The sequence below is a fragment of the Mytilus californianus genome, unplaced genomic scaffold (genome assembly GCF_021869535.1).
Source record: "Mytilus californianus isolate M0D057914Y unplaced genomic scaffold, xbMytCali1.0.p SCAF_13, whole genome shotgun sequence".
NCBI lineage: Eukaryota > Metazoa > Mollusca > Bivalvia > Mytilida > Mytilidae > Mytilus > Mytilus californianus.
The window spans coordinates 16,570,512-16,585,823 of record NW_026262615.1 but is presented as its reverse complement, the minus strand read 5'-3'; the positions used below and the strand labels follow the sequence as shown (position 1 = coordinate 16,585,823).

At 32.6% G+C, this 15,312-nt stretch overlaps 1 protein-coding gene across 1 annotated transcript in view; it reads left to right on the top strand.

Moving 5' to 3' along the window:
• LOC127723260 (uncharacterized) overlaps positions 1 to 15,312 on the top strand; it is a 32,796-nt gene that overhangs the window by 1,043 nt on the left and 16,441 nt on the right. The window contains exon 2 of the mRNA XM_052229824.1: positions 13,571 to 13,813. Within this exon, the coding sequence (XP_052085784.1) occupies positions 13,571 to 13,813 (243 nt within the window). The remainder of the gene's footprint in view (positions 1 to 13,570; positions 13,814 to 15,312) is intronic.

The following is a 15,312-nucleotide window of genomic DNA, read 5'->3' as shown; positions in this document are numbered from 1 at the left end:
TTCTTAAAAGGAGGAACTGACATAAAAACAAAAAAATTCCGAAATCTTTCCTTTTCATATGACCGACATTTTGTCTGCAACCACAGCTGAAGTAATTGAAGTAAAATACAAACTTGCGCATCTTATTTTCCTCTGTAAATGTGTTTGAGATTAGATTAATGTATGTTTTATCAATTAAGGTTGTTGTCATTACTTTCTTTTGCAAGATATATTAATATAGTGCTGTTCGTAATTGCGTCCATATGTGGCTCACTTGACCCGTAAAACCAGGTCACGTAAATCTTACTAAAATATCCTAACGTGAATAGAAAATTATGTGGGATATGATGCAAAATGGAAAGCCTTCATAAATCTTAAATTCTATGGCATAAACAATTCAAGAAAAGTAGTCTACATAAAAAAATATTAATCACAGTTCAAAAATCGTTCGTAATTGTGTCTGGTGAGGCTAGTACAATAGTCCCAGTTTACACCACCAAATTTGTTCTGGGTACAGACAAACCTGTGTACCTGGAACACAGGCACTTGTTTTCTATCCATGGCAAGATCTACCATACATGTGACAGAGTTGTCAGGTCACAACTGGAGATTTGAAAATTTTCAGCTGGAGTTTGGGCCTCATATTTTTATCGACATATTTATCGACGTTTTCAGTGTTCATTTTGATGATAAACATGATAAAGCTACAGATTTCATCCTTTTTTAAGATGACAGTACTATTATCAGTCAGGGGTACTACTTGTACAAGTAATCTTTATTTACTTGAAGAAGTAAATAATAATCAGTCAGGGAACTTACTTAAATGAGTGATTTTTAAATCACTGATTCAAGTAACATTTATCCATAAATGTTGGAAGTAAGAGTTGTCTTTCTTTAATAATCACTTATTTAAGTAGTACAAATAAATCACTAGACTAAGTGATTTAATTTTATTGTAGCTTTAAGGTAGATCATAGGTATATATTTCCTCAGATAGAATTTTTTTATACTTTGCCAAAATCAAGTTTTTCCTATGCTTTTTCCAAAAATATAATAAAAAGTATGGGTCACCGTGCTATTTTTCAAGCTACGGGTCGTACGAAATTGCACAAATTTGCTTAGATTGTTCATTAAAAAACACATTTTTGTGCATAAAAAGAAATCTATGAGATAGAATTTTGAAATAAAATATGAGAAGATAGGTTTTATAATATGCTTTAAGAAAATAAAAAGAAAAAATGGTGTCACCGAACTTGTTTTCTTGCTACAAGTAAAAAATCAAAATTTCCCTATCAGTCCAGTATAATTTTTTTACTAAAAGAGTTATCTCCTCTTAAATGGCCAAGTTGAAAAAATGATTCTAAAAACACAATTATTTGGTATTTATTTAAACATTTTTAATAATGCCTTAAATCACCAAGTTTTCTTTCATTAAATAAACAGTCTAACCTATAAATTGCCTATCTGTCTCCAAATTTGCAGATTTGGGCGAAGATCTAGACCGATTGTGTACTGCAATTGTACAATCCAAGATGGTGGTATACCATGAATCTACCTTAAATATACAATACTAATGATCCAGGTTCTAATTATGTTGCTAAAGTTATCAGAATCAACATCTGTGTTGATAGGATGACTGGTCAAGTCAGGTGATGACCTTGTACTGAATCTGAATGACATGAAAATCACTTGTTTAAGTATCATACCTTTATTTTCTTCCAAAAAATCACTTCTTTAAGTATTATTATTTTAATTACCCCCACTAATTTCAACACCCCAGAACAGTGAAATTTTGATCGCGAACAGTAAAATTTTATTACATAATCTGTAAGATGAAACCTTGAATTTTACAGGAAAATTACTCCCACTGCTGGGAAAAATCTGATAAGAAAGTATCAGTTCATTATGTTAAGCCTTAATTAGGGCCCGCCTAATGGCAGCCGCCCTATAGTGATCAGTCTGTCCGTCCGTAACATATTGTGTCCGCTCTATATCTAGAGAACTGTTATGATATCAAAGTTTATACTTGACATGTGTATTAACCAACACCAGAGGGTGTGTCATAATGTATGTACAACTTCCTAGGTCAAAGGTCAAGGTCAAAAACTTTGGTTTTAGTTGACAACCCCATGTCCTATGGTAAAGATGGTGTCCGCTCTATATCTTGAGAACTGTTATGATTTGAAAGTTTATACTTGCCATGTATATAAACCAACACCAGAGGGTGTGTCATAATTTATGTACAACTTCCTAGGTCAAAGGTCAAGGTCAAAAACTGGTTTTAGTTGACAAACCCATGTCCTATGGTAAAGATTGTGTCCGCTCTATATCTTGAGAACCGTTATGATTTCCAAGTTTATACTTGACATGTATATAAACCAACACCAGAGGGTGTGTCATAATTTATGTACAACTTCCTAGGTCAGAGGTCAAGGTCAAAAACTTTGGTTTCAGTTGACAACTCCATGTCCAATGGTAAAGATACAAATTGTTTACCACACATTATTCACAGCGGGGCCCACAGAGATGGCTCCCATCTCAATGATATCTAGTTATAGCATTTTTTCAACAAATATAGAATTTACAGCTAAATGATTGCATCAAATGCATAAACCTTGATATTTATAAGAAGAAAAAGGTTCATTTTTTCCAATTTTACTAATAATAAAATATAATCTAAACCTATATGTTTAAAATTTATGTAAAACCACAAAATCACAATTTATGACAAAATTTAGAATTTGCTTCTTAAATAAGTGATTTTATAAATCACTTATTTAAGTATGTCCCCTGACTGATAATATACTTATATAAGTAAATTATAATGTTTGAATAATCTCCCCTTAATTTTCTCAAAAATTTACAATCCCGAAAAATTCTCAAGTTTTGAGATGTAAAAACATGCCTTTAACACATGTTTAACAAAAGTATTTGCGCAAGGCCTTCAAAAATTGCCCCTTGGGGTCTTGTAAATGAGCAGTGTTCTGAAGATAACAGACAAATGAGATTTTCATTGTCCATGAAATTGCACTTAAATGATTAGTAAAGACATCTGCAAAGGACAGACAATTAAAAATTCTATTAGAGCAAAGAAGTCCTAAGAAATTCCAGAAAAGAAAATATGATGACTTTTTTACTTGTATAAGTAAAAAAATCTGAATGTTTAAGGGACATAACTAAGCCAAAAAATAATTTACCTATACAAGTAAATAAAATACACTTGTATAAGTATCCTACAAATTTACTTATATAAGTATATTAATATCATGAATATTTACTTCTTCAAGTAAATAAAAATTACTTGTACAGACTGACTATACAGGGTTTCCCCTGCGTCAATTTTCTTTTTTCGCTGCTTCTTTCGCCAAAATAATATATTTTTTGCCACTTTCAATTTTTTTTCGCCAACTAACAATGAACATGAATATATTTTTCTATAAAATTTTCCTTCTTTCTAACAAAAAAAAAAAAAATCAGTTTGCCCCATTGTTGTCTATGATAATTCTACAAATCTTTTTTTTTTAATCTAGATTGTAATGAATAAACACTAAACATTTACTTTTAAAAAGATACTGTAAAATTGCAATATCAATCATGAAATCATAATTTTTTACTTCTTGGAACACGAGATTCAACTTCAATAAGTTTATAGGATATATATTTTCCCGTCTAGTTGAAGGATAAAGACTAAAATCAGAGATTTTTCTTTCTTTTGAATATATAATATTTCTTCGTAGCAACAGTTTTCTTTTACGGACCATCTTAAAAAGAAAAAGTCGAGACTTAAAAGTATGCTTGAAACATGTGCGTCGCCAAAACGGTTGTAAAGTACTGGTACCCACTTCAAATCAATTATTTCTATCAAAGTAAAAGGATAAAGACTAAAGTCAGAGATTTTTGTCGAGCCTTCGACTTTTGTCGAAAAAGCGAGACATAGCGATCCTACATTCCGTCGGCGTCGTCGTCGTCGGCGGCGTCCACAAATATTCACTCTGTGGTTAAAGTTTTTGAAATTTTAATAACTTTCTTAAACTATCCTGGATTTCTACCAAACTTGGACAGAAGCTTGTTTATGATCATAAGATAGTATCCAGAAGTAAATTTTGTAAAAAAAAATTCCATTTTTTCCGTATTTTACTTATAAATGGACTTAGTTTTTCTGCCAGTTAACATTACATTCACTCTGTGGTTAAAGATTTAAAAATTTTAACAACTTTCTTAAACTATCCTGGATTTGTACTAAACTTGGACAGAAGCTTGTTTATGATTAAAAGATAGTATCCAGAAGTAAATTTTGTAAAAAAAAAATCCATTTTTTCCGTATTTTACTTATAAATGGACTTAGTTTTTCTGCCAGTTAACATTACATTCACTCTGTGGTTAAAGTTTTTAAAATTTGAACAACTTTCTTAAACTATCCTGGATTTGTACCAAACTTAGACAGAAGCTTGTTTATGATTAAAAGCTAGTATCTAGAAGGAAATTTTGTTCCATTTTTTCCGTATTTTACTTATAAATGGACTTAGTTTTTCTTCCAGTTAACATTACATACAGTCTGCAGTTTAAGTTTTTAAAACATTTATTAGATTCATAAACTATCCTGGATTTTTACCAAACTTGGACAGAAGCTACTTACAATCAAAAGATAGTATAGAGAGGAATATTTTTATTAATTTTTTTCCTCATTTTTGCTGAGCCTGTGATTAACAGCAAAAAGTAGGCGAGACACTGGGTTCCGCGGAACCCTTACGAATTTTTCTTACTTTTAAACAGTTTTCGTCATAACAACAGTTTTCTTTTCTGGACCATCGTTAAAAAGAAACGAGGAGACGTAAAAATATGCTTCAAACACGTGCGTTGCAAAGTTGTAAATAAATCCTTTAGGTGACGTGGCGCCATTTAAACCCATCATTTCGTAAAATAATACAATCAACACCTTTATTAATTAGTCTATTGTTGCCTTCAGCTATAAAATGCACTCAGCTGATTATTGATTTTCTTTCACAGTCGTAGTTCAAGGTTAATTCCGAATATTGTCTGATCAGGTAAAGTCTGAGAACCCGAAAAAAGTAAACAAGATGGATGAAATCGAATTGTTATATTTCTTTCGCCAATAATGAATTTAAAACACCGCAATTTTTATTTTTTCGCAAAATGCGAAAAATGGCGACCACCAGTGGAAACCCTGCTATTTATGTATTCTCTCTGTATTGTTACCATGTGAAATATTTGTCAACTTGAAGCTATTGCTATATTATTGTATTATGTATGTGAATTTTTCCTTTAAAATTATTTAAAATTGAATTATCTAGTTCCTGCCATGCCTTGCAACTTTTCCTGGTGCACATGTTTGTCTGTACTCGGAGTAAAATTTGTGGTGTAAATACGGCCATATTAGCCAAAAAGGATGATGAACATTAAAGTCAAAGGCCGGCCTATAGTTATATGTTATAATAAACAAAAATGAGTTTCAAAAATAGTTTTTAAAGGCAGTGCTTTAATGCCTTTCTAGTTGCCGGGTTAATCCTTCCTTCCGCGATATCCAACTTATCTACGTGGGGGGTCATTAGACTCCAAGTAGATCCGGAAATTTTGAATTCTCTCCTCTTCTTATTGCGATATAAAATGTTTTTTGTTTCATTTCATTTACATTGGGAAATAGAGAAACGATCATTGTGTTTTGTTAGTTTTAAAAACTTTTGATATATTAGTATTTTGCATTATAAGCAGTCAACCGATTGACAAACTAGAATTATTTGAATTCCGTGTGGAAAGAGCTCGGGTTATTTTCGAGTGTTATCTGCAATCTAGATGTTTATAAATCATTTCAGTCGTTGATATAATAATTAAAGGTCGACTGAACATGAATTATATTATACAATTTAAAGCGCATTTCTGTTTATGCAAGTGAACCCGTCTAACGTTATTTTCGCAGTTATATAAAGTAGCAAATTATCGTTCCTGAATAGGTGGCGCCGTGGTAGCGGATCCTGTTCCTCTTCTTCCGGTTTCTGCACTGTGCAACTATTTCAGTTATATTTTTAATTAACGATGCCAAGTACTTGTTGTTGTGTACCTGGGTGTCATTTAAGAGGAGGACATGCATTTCCAAATGACTTAAAAAGAAGGAAAAGTTGGATCAACGCCATGGCCCATACAATGATTGGACGAGAACACGATGATATCGTGGAGTCCATCTCAATCAGCTGTTGTTTGCAAGGCACGTTTTACTGAAAAAGACTACGTGCAGGAAACTATTCATGGTAAAACTCTATTTTCTTTGTGAAATATATAGTTATATATGTAATCTCCATGCGAATAAACCAAAGTCTGTTTACAACCGCAATTATCGTTTTAGAATAAAAGGGGGTGGGTAATTCAAGACGTCATAATTTTTTGGATTACGATTCAATGTGATCTGTTTGAGATTTTTTGGTGATTGCTACAATTATAATGATTTCTTACAAGAGGTATATCATACTGAGAATTATTTTAGCAGTAATTATGCTAATGTAGTAATGACAGGAATGCATAAGCTATGCCTCATAGACTTTCTTGAAAAATATCAATGACAATGTTAACAGGAACAAAACAATGACATGCTCTCATCTATATTATAGTTATTTAGGTACAAACAATGTACGTTTGTTGCATAAGTCTCTCATTGTTTGTCCTTTGGATTTACATAACATACATTGAATCAGGCAAACATAGTTTTATCCAGATTGTAATGAATAAATCTAGTTAATATTTCGCCAGGTAGTACAAAGTATACATTGCTAATGGAAGTTCATTTAATTATAAAAAATCTAATGTTTTATAACCTTTTTCAGGGCGCAAACCCACCATACAGAGACTTAAGACTTAAGTCTACTGCAATTCCCAGCCTATTTTCCTGGACCAAGCAAGAGACTGAATCGTCCGCAAAAAGAAAAATCAGGGCAGTTTCCTGTGAAAACAAAAGAACTAAACTTGATGAATATTGTAGTAGAAATCTAGAGGAAAGTTTTGATTGTAAAGTTGGTTTTCCTGAAGAAGTCATTCATACTGCAGAAAGGATTTATGACTGTCCACCACCAACTGCTGAGCTAATGTTGAGCTTCACAGATGGAATTACGCAAACACCATCAATGCCTATGTTTTCAGTAGAGAATTTTGAAATGAAGACACGTGACACAGCCATGCATTTTTATACCGGTTTAGAGTTGTATAGTAAATTTTTATTTGTTTTGACCACACTTGGTCCAGCAGCACATTGTTTGAGATACATATATTTTCAAATTGATAGGGTGTCAGTTGAAAATCAGTTTTTTTTATGACTTTGATGAAATTGAGGCATCATACAACCAACTTTGAACTGTCTAGATTCTAGATTGAATCTAGTGTTAAGAATATTGTGTATACATGGATTGTTTTTATGTCTAAACAGTGGTGTGAGGCTAACACTTGGCCATCTAGTGGTTTAGTCAGGTATTTTTCACCATCCAACTTCAAATTAAAGTTTCCTACGACTTGGATTATTATTGACAGCACAGAATATCCCGTGATAAAACCTTAAGCTCCTAGAGCTCAGGCAACCTTTTCATCAAATAAAAACAGAAACACTGAAAATTCTTGAATGTTCGACACCTGGTGGTTTAGTCAACTATGTCTCTATGTCACATAGAGCGAATTATTGGACTTGGCAAAACATACAAAATTCTAATAAATCCTATGAATGGAACTGAAACAAAACTTTCATCTGAAATAACATTTAGTTGTTTTATGTTGTGTAATTTTAGAACTTGTATTGTGCCAAAGGATGCATAAATAAAAGTGACGCAATGAATTTTGTTCTGATATATATATATTTACAATTACATGCACATGTAAATTGTAATGCATATAAAAATAAGGAGATGTGGTATGATATTCAGTGAGTTTATCAAACTAAAGTGCATAAGAAATGGGTTTAAGTAGTTACAGGTGTTACTGTCACCGTACAATCTCCAACAATGAGAAAAACTCGTACCCTGTAAAAAATTTCAGAGATCTTACAACTAAGTTTTGTTGTCTCACCTTGACTTTGGTGAATTTTTTATATCTGTTGATGTAAATATAAAAAAGAAGATGTGGTATGATTGCCAATGAGACAACTCTCCACACATGCACAAGAGACCAAATGACACAGAAATTAACAGCTATAGGTCACAGTACGGCCTTCAACAATGAGCAAAGCCCATACCGCACAGTCAGCTATAAAAGGCCCAGAAATGACAATGTAAAACAATTCAAACAAGAAAATTAACGGCCTATTTTATGTAAAAAAATGAACAAATATAACAAATATGCAACACATAAACAAACGACAACCACTGAATTACACTTTTATAGGCTCCTGACTTGGGACAGGCACATACATGTACATACAGAATGTGGCGGGCTTAAACATGTTAGCCGGATCCCAACCCTCCCCCTAACCTGGGACAGTGGTGTAACAGTACAATATAAGAAAGAACTATAAAAATCAGTTGAAAGAGGCTAAACTCATCAGATAGATAAATACAAATGTACAAATACAAGTGGACGTGGTCGGGTAGTTGTACATCCAAACAACAAAAAGACACTAAGTACAAATCTGAGAGTACTCGCAGTTACTGACAGCTAGTTCAAAGCCACTAACAACTGATAAAAAAATCTGTATCTAAGACTAAATTATCAATTTGTAAGCTCCCTTTAGAATTTTATAAATTTTAGATTTTACATTTCTGAGTTATGGGGTTTTATTCATTAAAAAAGGGGGGATTTGGTGAATTATTTATAGCTATTGATGTAATCTCCCTATTGATTTTCATAAATTTCAAATATGACATTGAGAAGAAATTGAACTTTATTTGTTTATAGTCTGGCAACAGATTTATTAAGTATTGCACAACAGCACAGTGTATTGCACAACAGCAAGAAATCTTTAATTGAATATAAATTCAATTCATATAACCGATTTCAAGTTCATTGACTACATTTATTCAGAAACTATAATATGTCAAATATTTAATTACAATCCAAATTCAGACCTGTATCAAGCTTGAATATTGTGTCCATTTTTGCCCCAGCTGTTCAGGGTAGTACCTCTGCGGGTGTATCCAGCTGCGCTCAGCAAATCAGTTTATTTCTTAATTAAGAACTCCTTTTTATACGACTGCAAACAAATTTTGTGGTCGTATATTGGTATGACGTTGGCGTCGTCGTCGTCCAGCGTCGTCATCCGAAGACACGTTAGTTTTCGCACTCTAACTTTAGTTTAAGTGAATGGATCTCAATGAAATTTTAAAATAAGGTTCAATACCACAAAAGGAAAGTGGGGATTGATTTTGGGGGTTATGGTACCAACAGTTAAGGAATTAGGGGCCAAAAATAAGCATTTTTGTAACTTCCAGACATAACTTGTGTGTAAGTGTATGGATCTCACAAGGTTCCATATCACAAAGGGAATGCTGGGATTGATTTTTTGGGGTAATTGCCTCCAAATTTTAGGAATTAGGGGCCAAAAAGGGGCAAAAAACAAGCATTTTTCTAGTTTCATGACAATAAAGAGTGTGCAAGTCTATGGATGTCTCTGACATTGTATCACAAGGTTCCATATCACAAAGGGAATGCTGGGATTGAATTTGGGGGTAATTGCCTCCAAATTTTAGGAATTACGGGCCAAAAAGGGGCAAAAAACAAGCATTTTTCTAGTTTCATGGCAATAACTTGTGTGTAAGTGTATGGATCTTTATGAAATTGTACTATAAGGTTCAATATCACAAAGGGAAAGCTGGAATTGAGTTTGGGGGTAATTGCCCAAAAAGTTTAGGAATAAGGGGCCAAAAATAAGCATTTTTCTAGTTTCCAGACAATAACTTGTGTTCAAGTGTATGGATCTCTCTGAAATTGTACTGCAAGGTACCATACCACAAAGGGAATGCTGGGATTGATTTTGGGGGTAATTGCCTCCAAATTTTAGGAATAAGGGGCCAAAAAGGGGCAAAAAACAAGCATTTTTCTAGTTTCATGACAATAACTTGTGTGTAAGTCTATGGATCTCTCTGACATTGTATCGCATGGTTCCATATCTCAAAGGGAATGCTGGGATTGATTTTGGGGGTAATTGCCTCCAAATTTTAGGAATTAGGGGCCAAAAAGGGGCAAAAAACAAGCATTTTTCTAGTTTCATGGCAATAACTTGTGTGTAAGTGTATGGATCTTTATGAAATTGTACTACAAGGTTCCATATCACAAAGGGAAAGCTGGGTTTGAGTTTGGGGGTAATTGCCCTAAACGTTTAGGAATTTGGGACCAAAAAAGGGCCAAAAAACAAGCATTTTTCTAGTTTCCAGACAATAACATGTGTTCAAGTGTATGGATCTCTCTGAAATTGTACTGCAAGGTACCATACCACAAAGGGAAGGCTGGGATTGAGTTTTGGGGTGATGAATCATAAGGGGGTTCAAAAAATTTGGGGGGGGATTCTTTTTCCTTTTTTTTCTTTAAAATTTTCCATTTTAAATTGGTTATTTCTGATTTATATATAAAAGCAAATAATAATGATATGGTTTGAATAGGTAAATTAAATTTTTTTAAGTATCTTAGACCACTTTCATTCTGTGTCAGAAACCTATGCTGTGTCAAATATTTAATTACAATCCAAATTCAGTGCTGAATCAAGCTTGAATGTTGTGTTCATACTTGCCCCAACTGTTCAGGGTTCGACCTCTGCGGTCGTATCAAGCTGCGCCCCAGCGGAGCATTTTATTTCATTCATAAATTACTTTATGCTTGGAAATATAATTTTGCTTGGAGTTGAAAGAGTTGACATGTTGCAATGTACATTTACTCTACATAGTTCTATGGTACCAAATCAAAAGTTTATATAAAGAAAGAAGTCAAAGGTTTCCCATCATAGTTTAGTTACATACATTTTTTTTTGTACCTGAGGTCGTTGAATATAGATCATTATATAAATAAGGAGATGTGTTATGATTGCCAATGAAAAAACTAAGGATTTTCTTATCCAAGGAATAGATTTCCTAAGCCGTATTTGGCACAACTTTTTGGAATTTTGGGTCCTCAATGCTCTTCAACTTTGTACTTGTTTGGCTTTGTTACTATTTTGATCTGAACGTCACTGATGAGTCTTATGTAGACGAAACACACGTCTGGCGTATTAAATTATAATCCTGGTACCTTTGATAACTAATTTGACTATAAACATAGATCAAAAAGGTACAAACTGGACATAATGCACTAGTTCATAAACAAGTGAGAACAATCGCCTTCATATAGTGCTCAGAATATGACATTCATAAAACTTATTCAATATCATTAGAGAACTCTAAATCTTAAATACTGAAAGCCACCTCTGATAAGTACACTGTACTATGCAAGATAATGATATAACTGGACTTAAAATACACACAACCTGTAATTAACTGCCTTTACAGCGCTTTCGTGCTTTGATTGATTCAAGTAAAAAAATGGCTTGTCCCTAGAAACACGAGAAGAAAAGCCTAAAGAAAACTAAATTTTTGAACTAAAAAAATTGATTTTATAGCAATTTTTTTTTTTCATTACTTGAAGCACATACATACATTGACTAGTGCTTATTAGTTTTTAGCTTTGCAAATTTATGTTTCAACTCTGCTGTTATTCCTTTGCTAGGCATGTGTATGTTTTTCAAAACTTATGTCTGTGATTTTGCTAGCTGTGGATCCGTAGCTCTTAGGTCCTTATGATATTTTTTGACAATTTTTTCTGCAGCTATGATTTTATATATAAAAAGAAGATGTGGTATTATTGCCAATGAGACAACTCTCCACAAGAGACCAAATGACACCGAAATTAACAACTATAGGTCACCATACGGCTTTCAACAATGAGCAAAGTCCATACCGCATAGTAAGCTATAAAAGGCCCCAAAAGGACAAATGTTAAACAATTTAAATGAGAAAATTAACAGCCTAATTTATGTACAAAATAATGAACGAAAAACAAATATGTAACACAGCAACAAACGACAACCACTGAATTGCAGGCTCCTGACTTGGGATAGGCACATCCAGAATGTGGCGGGGTTATACTAGTTTGAAGGCACCAACCTTTCCCCAAACCTGGGACAGTGGTGTAACAGTACAACATAAGAACAAACTATAAAAATCAGTTGAAAAAGGCTTAACTCATCAGATGGATACAAATAGAAATACATATAACAAAAACACATAGTGGACGTGGATGGGTACTTACAACATTACCATAACAAAAAGGCACTAAGTACAGATCTGAGAGTACTCGCAGTTACTAGTTCAAAGCCAATAACAACTAAGAAAAAAGAAATTATGCATCTAAGACTAAATTATCAATCAGTACACATCCAACATCCAATGGATTTAGTGTAAAGACGTCATAAACAGTCAGGTAAAAACATGACCTTGTGCAATGCCAAGATACAGGTATTGACAGATTGTAGAGCCATGAATGTGCATATGTATATAATAATAATATTTAGTTTGATTTTAATTTACTGATAACAAAATCAATATTAATACAGATAAAAACAATATTCAAAGATCTAATTACAGTGTTGAATTGGTAACCTTTTAGAATAAGTTTATTTAAAGGATCGATAAAAATCTTTATATCTATGGAAGAATTTAGTAAAGGTTTAAAATAATTTGTGGTAACGAAATCCCTGACTTAATAATTTATCAGTAATACATAGATTACGTTCATTGAAATCAAAAACGTCACAACAGACTGAAATATCTAAATTGAGGAAAGGACAGAAAAATCTATGTATTAAAAATTGGAAATTTGATGATTTTAAGACAAATTTAAGAACGTTTTTAGCTAATTTTATGTGCTTTCTATACAAATGTGCACCTATTTTGAAAGAATTCATTTAGTAATATTTCTGAAAATAAAAAAGGTAAATGCATTATTTTTTCAATTTTCAGTTAAGACTCATCGAGCCAAAGTTGTATGCAAAATTTTGAGAAAATCTGTGACATAGTCCATTTACTGTAACTTGACCTTATAATTAAGGAGAACAACTAATGAGAAGTCAATGATACTTGGTATGCAGTTGCATTACAATGTAGTATGGCACAGCTCATTTGAAGGAGATTGTTTTGCCCAACCCCTTCAGTCATGATCTGTCAACTATAAAATTTTTACCTATATTAAATGTCAAAGTTTGTGTTTAGGTCAGTTTAAGGTGAACCACTCATTGTAAGTCAATGGTATTTTGTGTAAGTTTGTATTAGCATTTGCCTATCTCTTTCTGGGGAGATTATTTGGCGCTGCCCTTCAGTCATGGTTCATTGAATTTGAATGTTTGGCATATTTGTTAACAAAGAGGTTTACATGTTAAAAAATTGCCATCATAATCTCAACATTTTAGTTCTCAAAATTAAATACAGGCAAGACAAACATGTATTTTTCTGTCAACATTTTTTACAGTTTTGTACAATCATAATGAATTTGAAGGTACAAAACAGTTTTAAGAACAAACATGACAAATACAAAACTGATCATCTACTCATTTGTTGTTCATTATGTTATTTTTTAACTTCAGATTGCAAGAAATGTATGGTATTGATAATAAAGATTAGCATAGTTGCTGTTGTAATGGGAGATAACTCCAGCAATGAAGGGTTACAAAAGCAAGTGATTATTGTTGGAGGTGGTATCGCTGGTCTTGCTGCCGCTAGGAAGTTACAAAATACGGGTCAGTATGCTGTCAATGTCTTAGAGGCCAGGAGGGAGAGGTATGGAGGCAGGATTTTTACTGATCGTTCATCATTTAAATTGGCAAGAGGTAAGTCATGTATGTTATAAGAAAGGAATTACCAAATTAATCACTGTTTAAGGTTTCTTTTATTATGTTGTTAAATAGTCTGTAAACTTAAAACATTGTAATGATTTGGATATATCTAAGACTAAAATATCAATCAGTACACATCCAATGGATTTAGTTAAAGACGTCATTAATAGTCTGAGAAAAAAATGACCTTGTGCAATGCCAAAATACACATGATACAGGCATCTACAGAATGTAGGACCATGAATGTATATATGTGTAAAGCAATAATCATGATAATATTTAGTTGGGTTTTAATGTTAGTCATCACCCAAACTTGAAGCCTAAATCATCTGTTACCATGGTTACTAAAAATTTCAGATTGGTTTTAACAAGTCAATATAGTACAAGCCTGTGCTGTCTGTCATGTCTGTGCTTGACTTTGAAATTTGAGTTTGAAAAGAAACTAAATACATATGAAATATGAGCAGTTCACAAGTCTAGAAAATATACATATGATATACCGTATACGTTGTCTTCTATATTGACAATAATAGTGCATTGACTTGACATATCAACGATATAAGGATGAGGCTTAGAAACGGGGAAATGCGAGGCTCTGCCGAGCTTTTTCCCCGTTTCGGGCCGAATCCTTATATCGTTGATATGTCAAGTCAATGCACTATTATTGTCTTTATACTGCAATCTAGAAAAAAAAACATTTTCAATTGTTGTTCAATGTGTAAATGTTATTTATTTGATTTAAATATTGGAAACATCCCCCTTTAAAAAGGCCTTATACCGGTATCAGGCGGAGAAATAGACAACGCAATGAAATGTACATTACCTGTTGAAACCCGCAATCAATGGTGAACGAATTCGTTTGAGTATGGACTAAAATATCAACAATAAGCATAAAACATAATGATTTATAGGTTTCAAACAAAAAATATTAACAAGTGAAATATGTTTTTCCAAAAATTGTAAAAGAAATAAGTTTGGGTCGTTCCACGCTTCATTGTATACATTGGAAACGAGAACAGGTTGAAGAGGTCGTATGAATAATTAAATATAGTTTCGGCAACTTTCTATTTAAATATTCATGAGGAAAAGTGATATCGGGTCAGTGACTGTATATGACATAGCAATATACAGTCAACGCATTTTGACTGCTCAAATAGAACGAGTGCAGTATAAATGTCTATATGAATTTAAACATGTTAAAAACAAAAGAAAACAAAAATCTAAAAATAGCAACCAAGGAACTACCATTCAAAATGTGTTTAAACAACAACAGAATTTGCTGGTTTAGTTTGATGATTCCTGTTATCCTTTTTCATACTATTTTTTTTTTAAACAACTGATGCAGTGTTTCCTATTCACTATGCAAGTCACACTTAATTTCTTTTTAAATTAATTTTTTGTGTATAAATTACAAATATACATGTATGTAAAATTTATCACTCACAAAAGAATAAAAGTCAGAATTTTAAGTTTTAGATTGACATCATCATGAT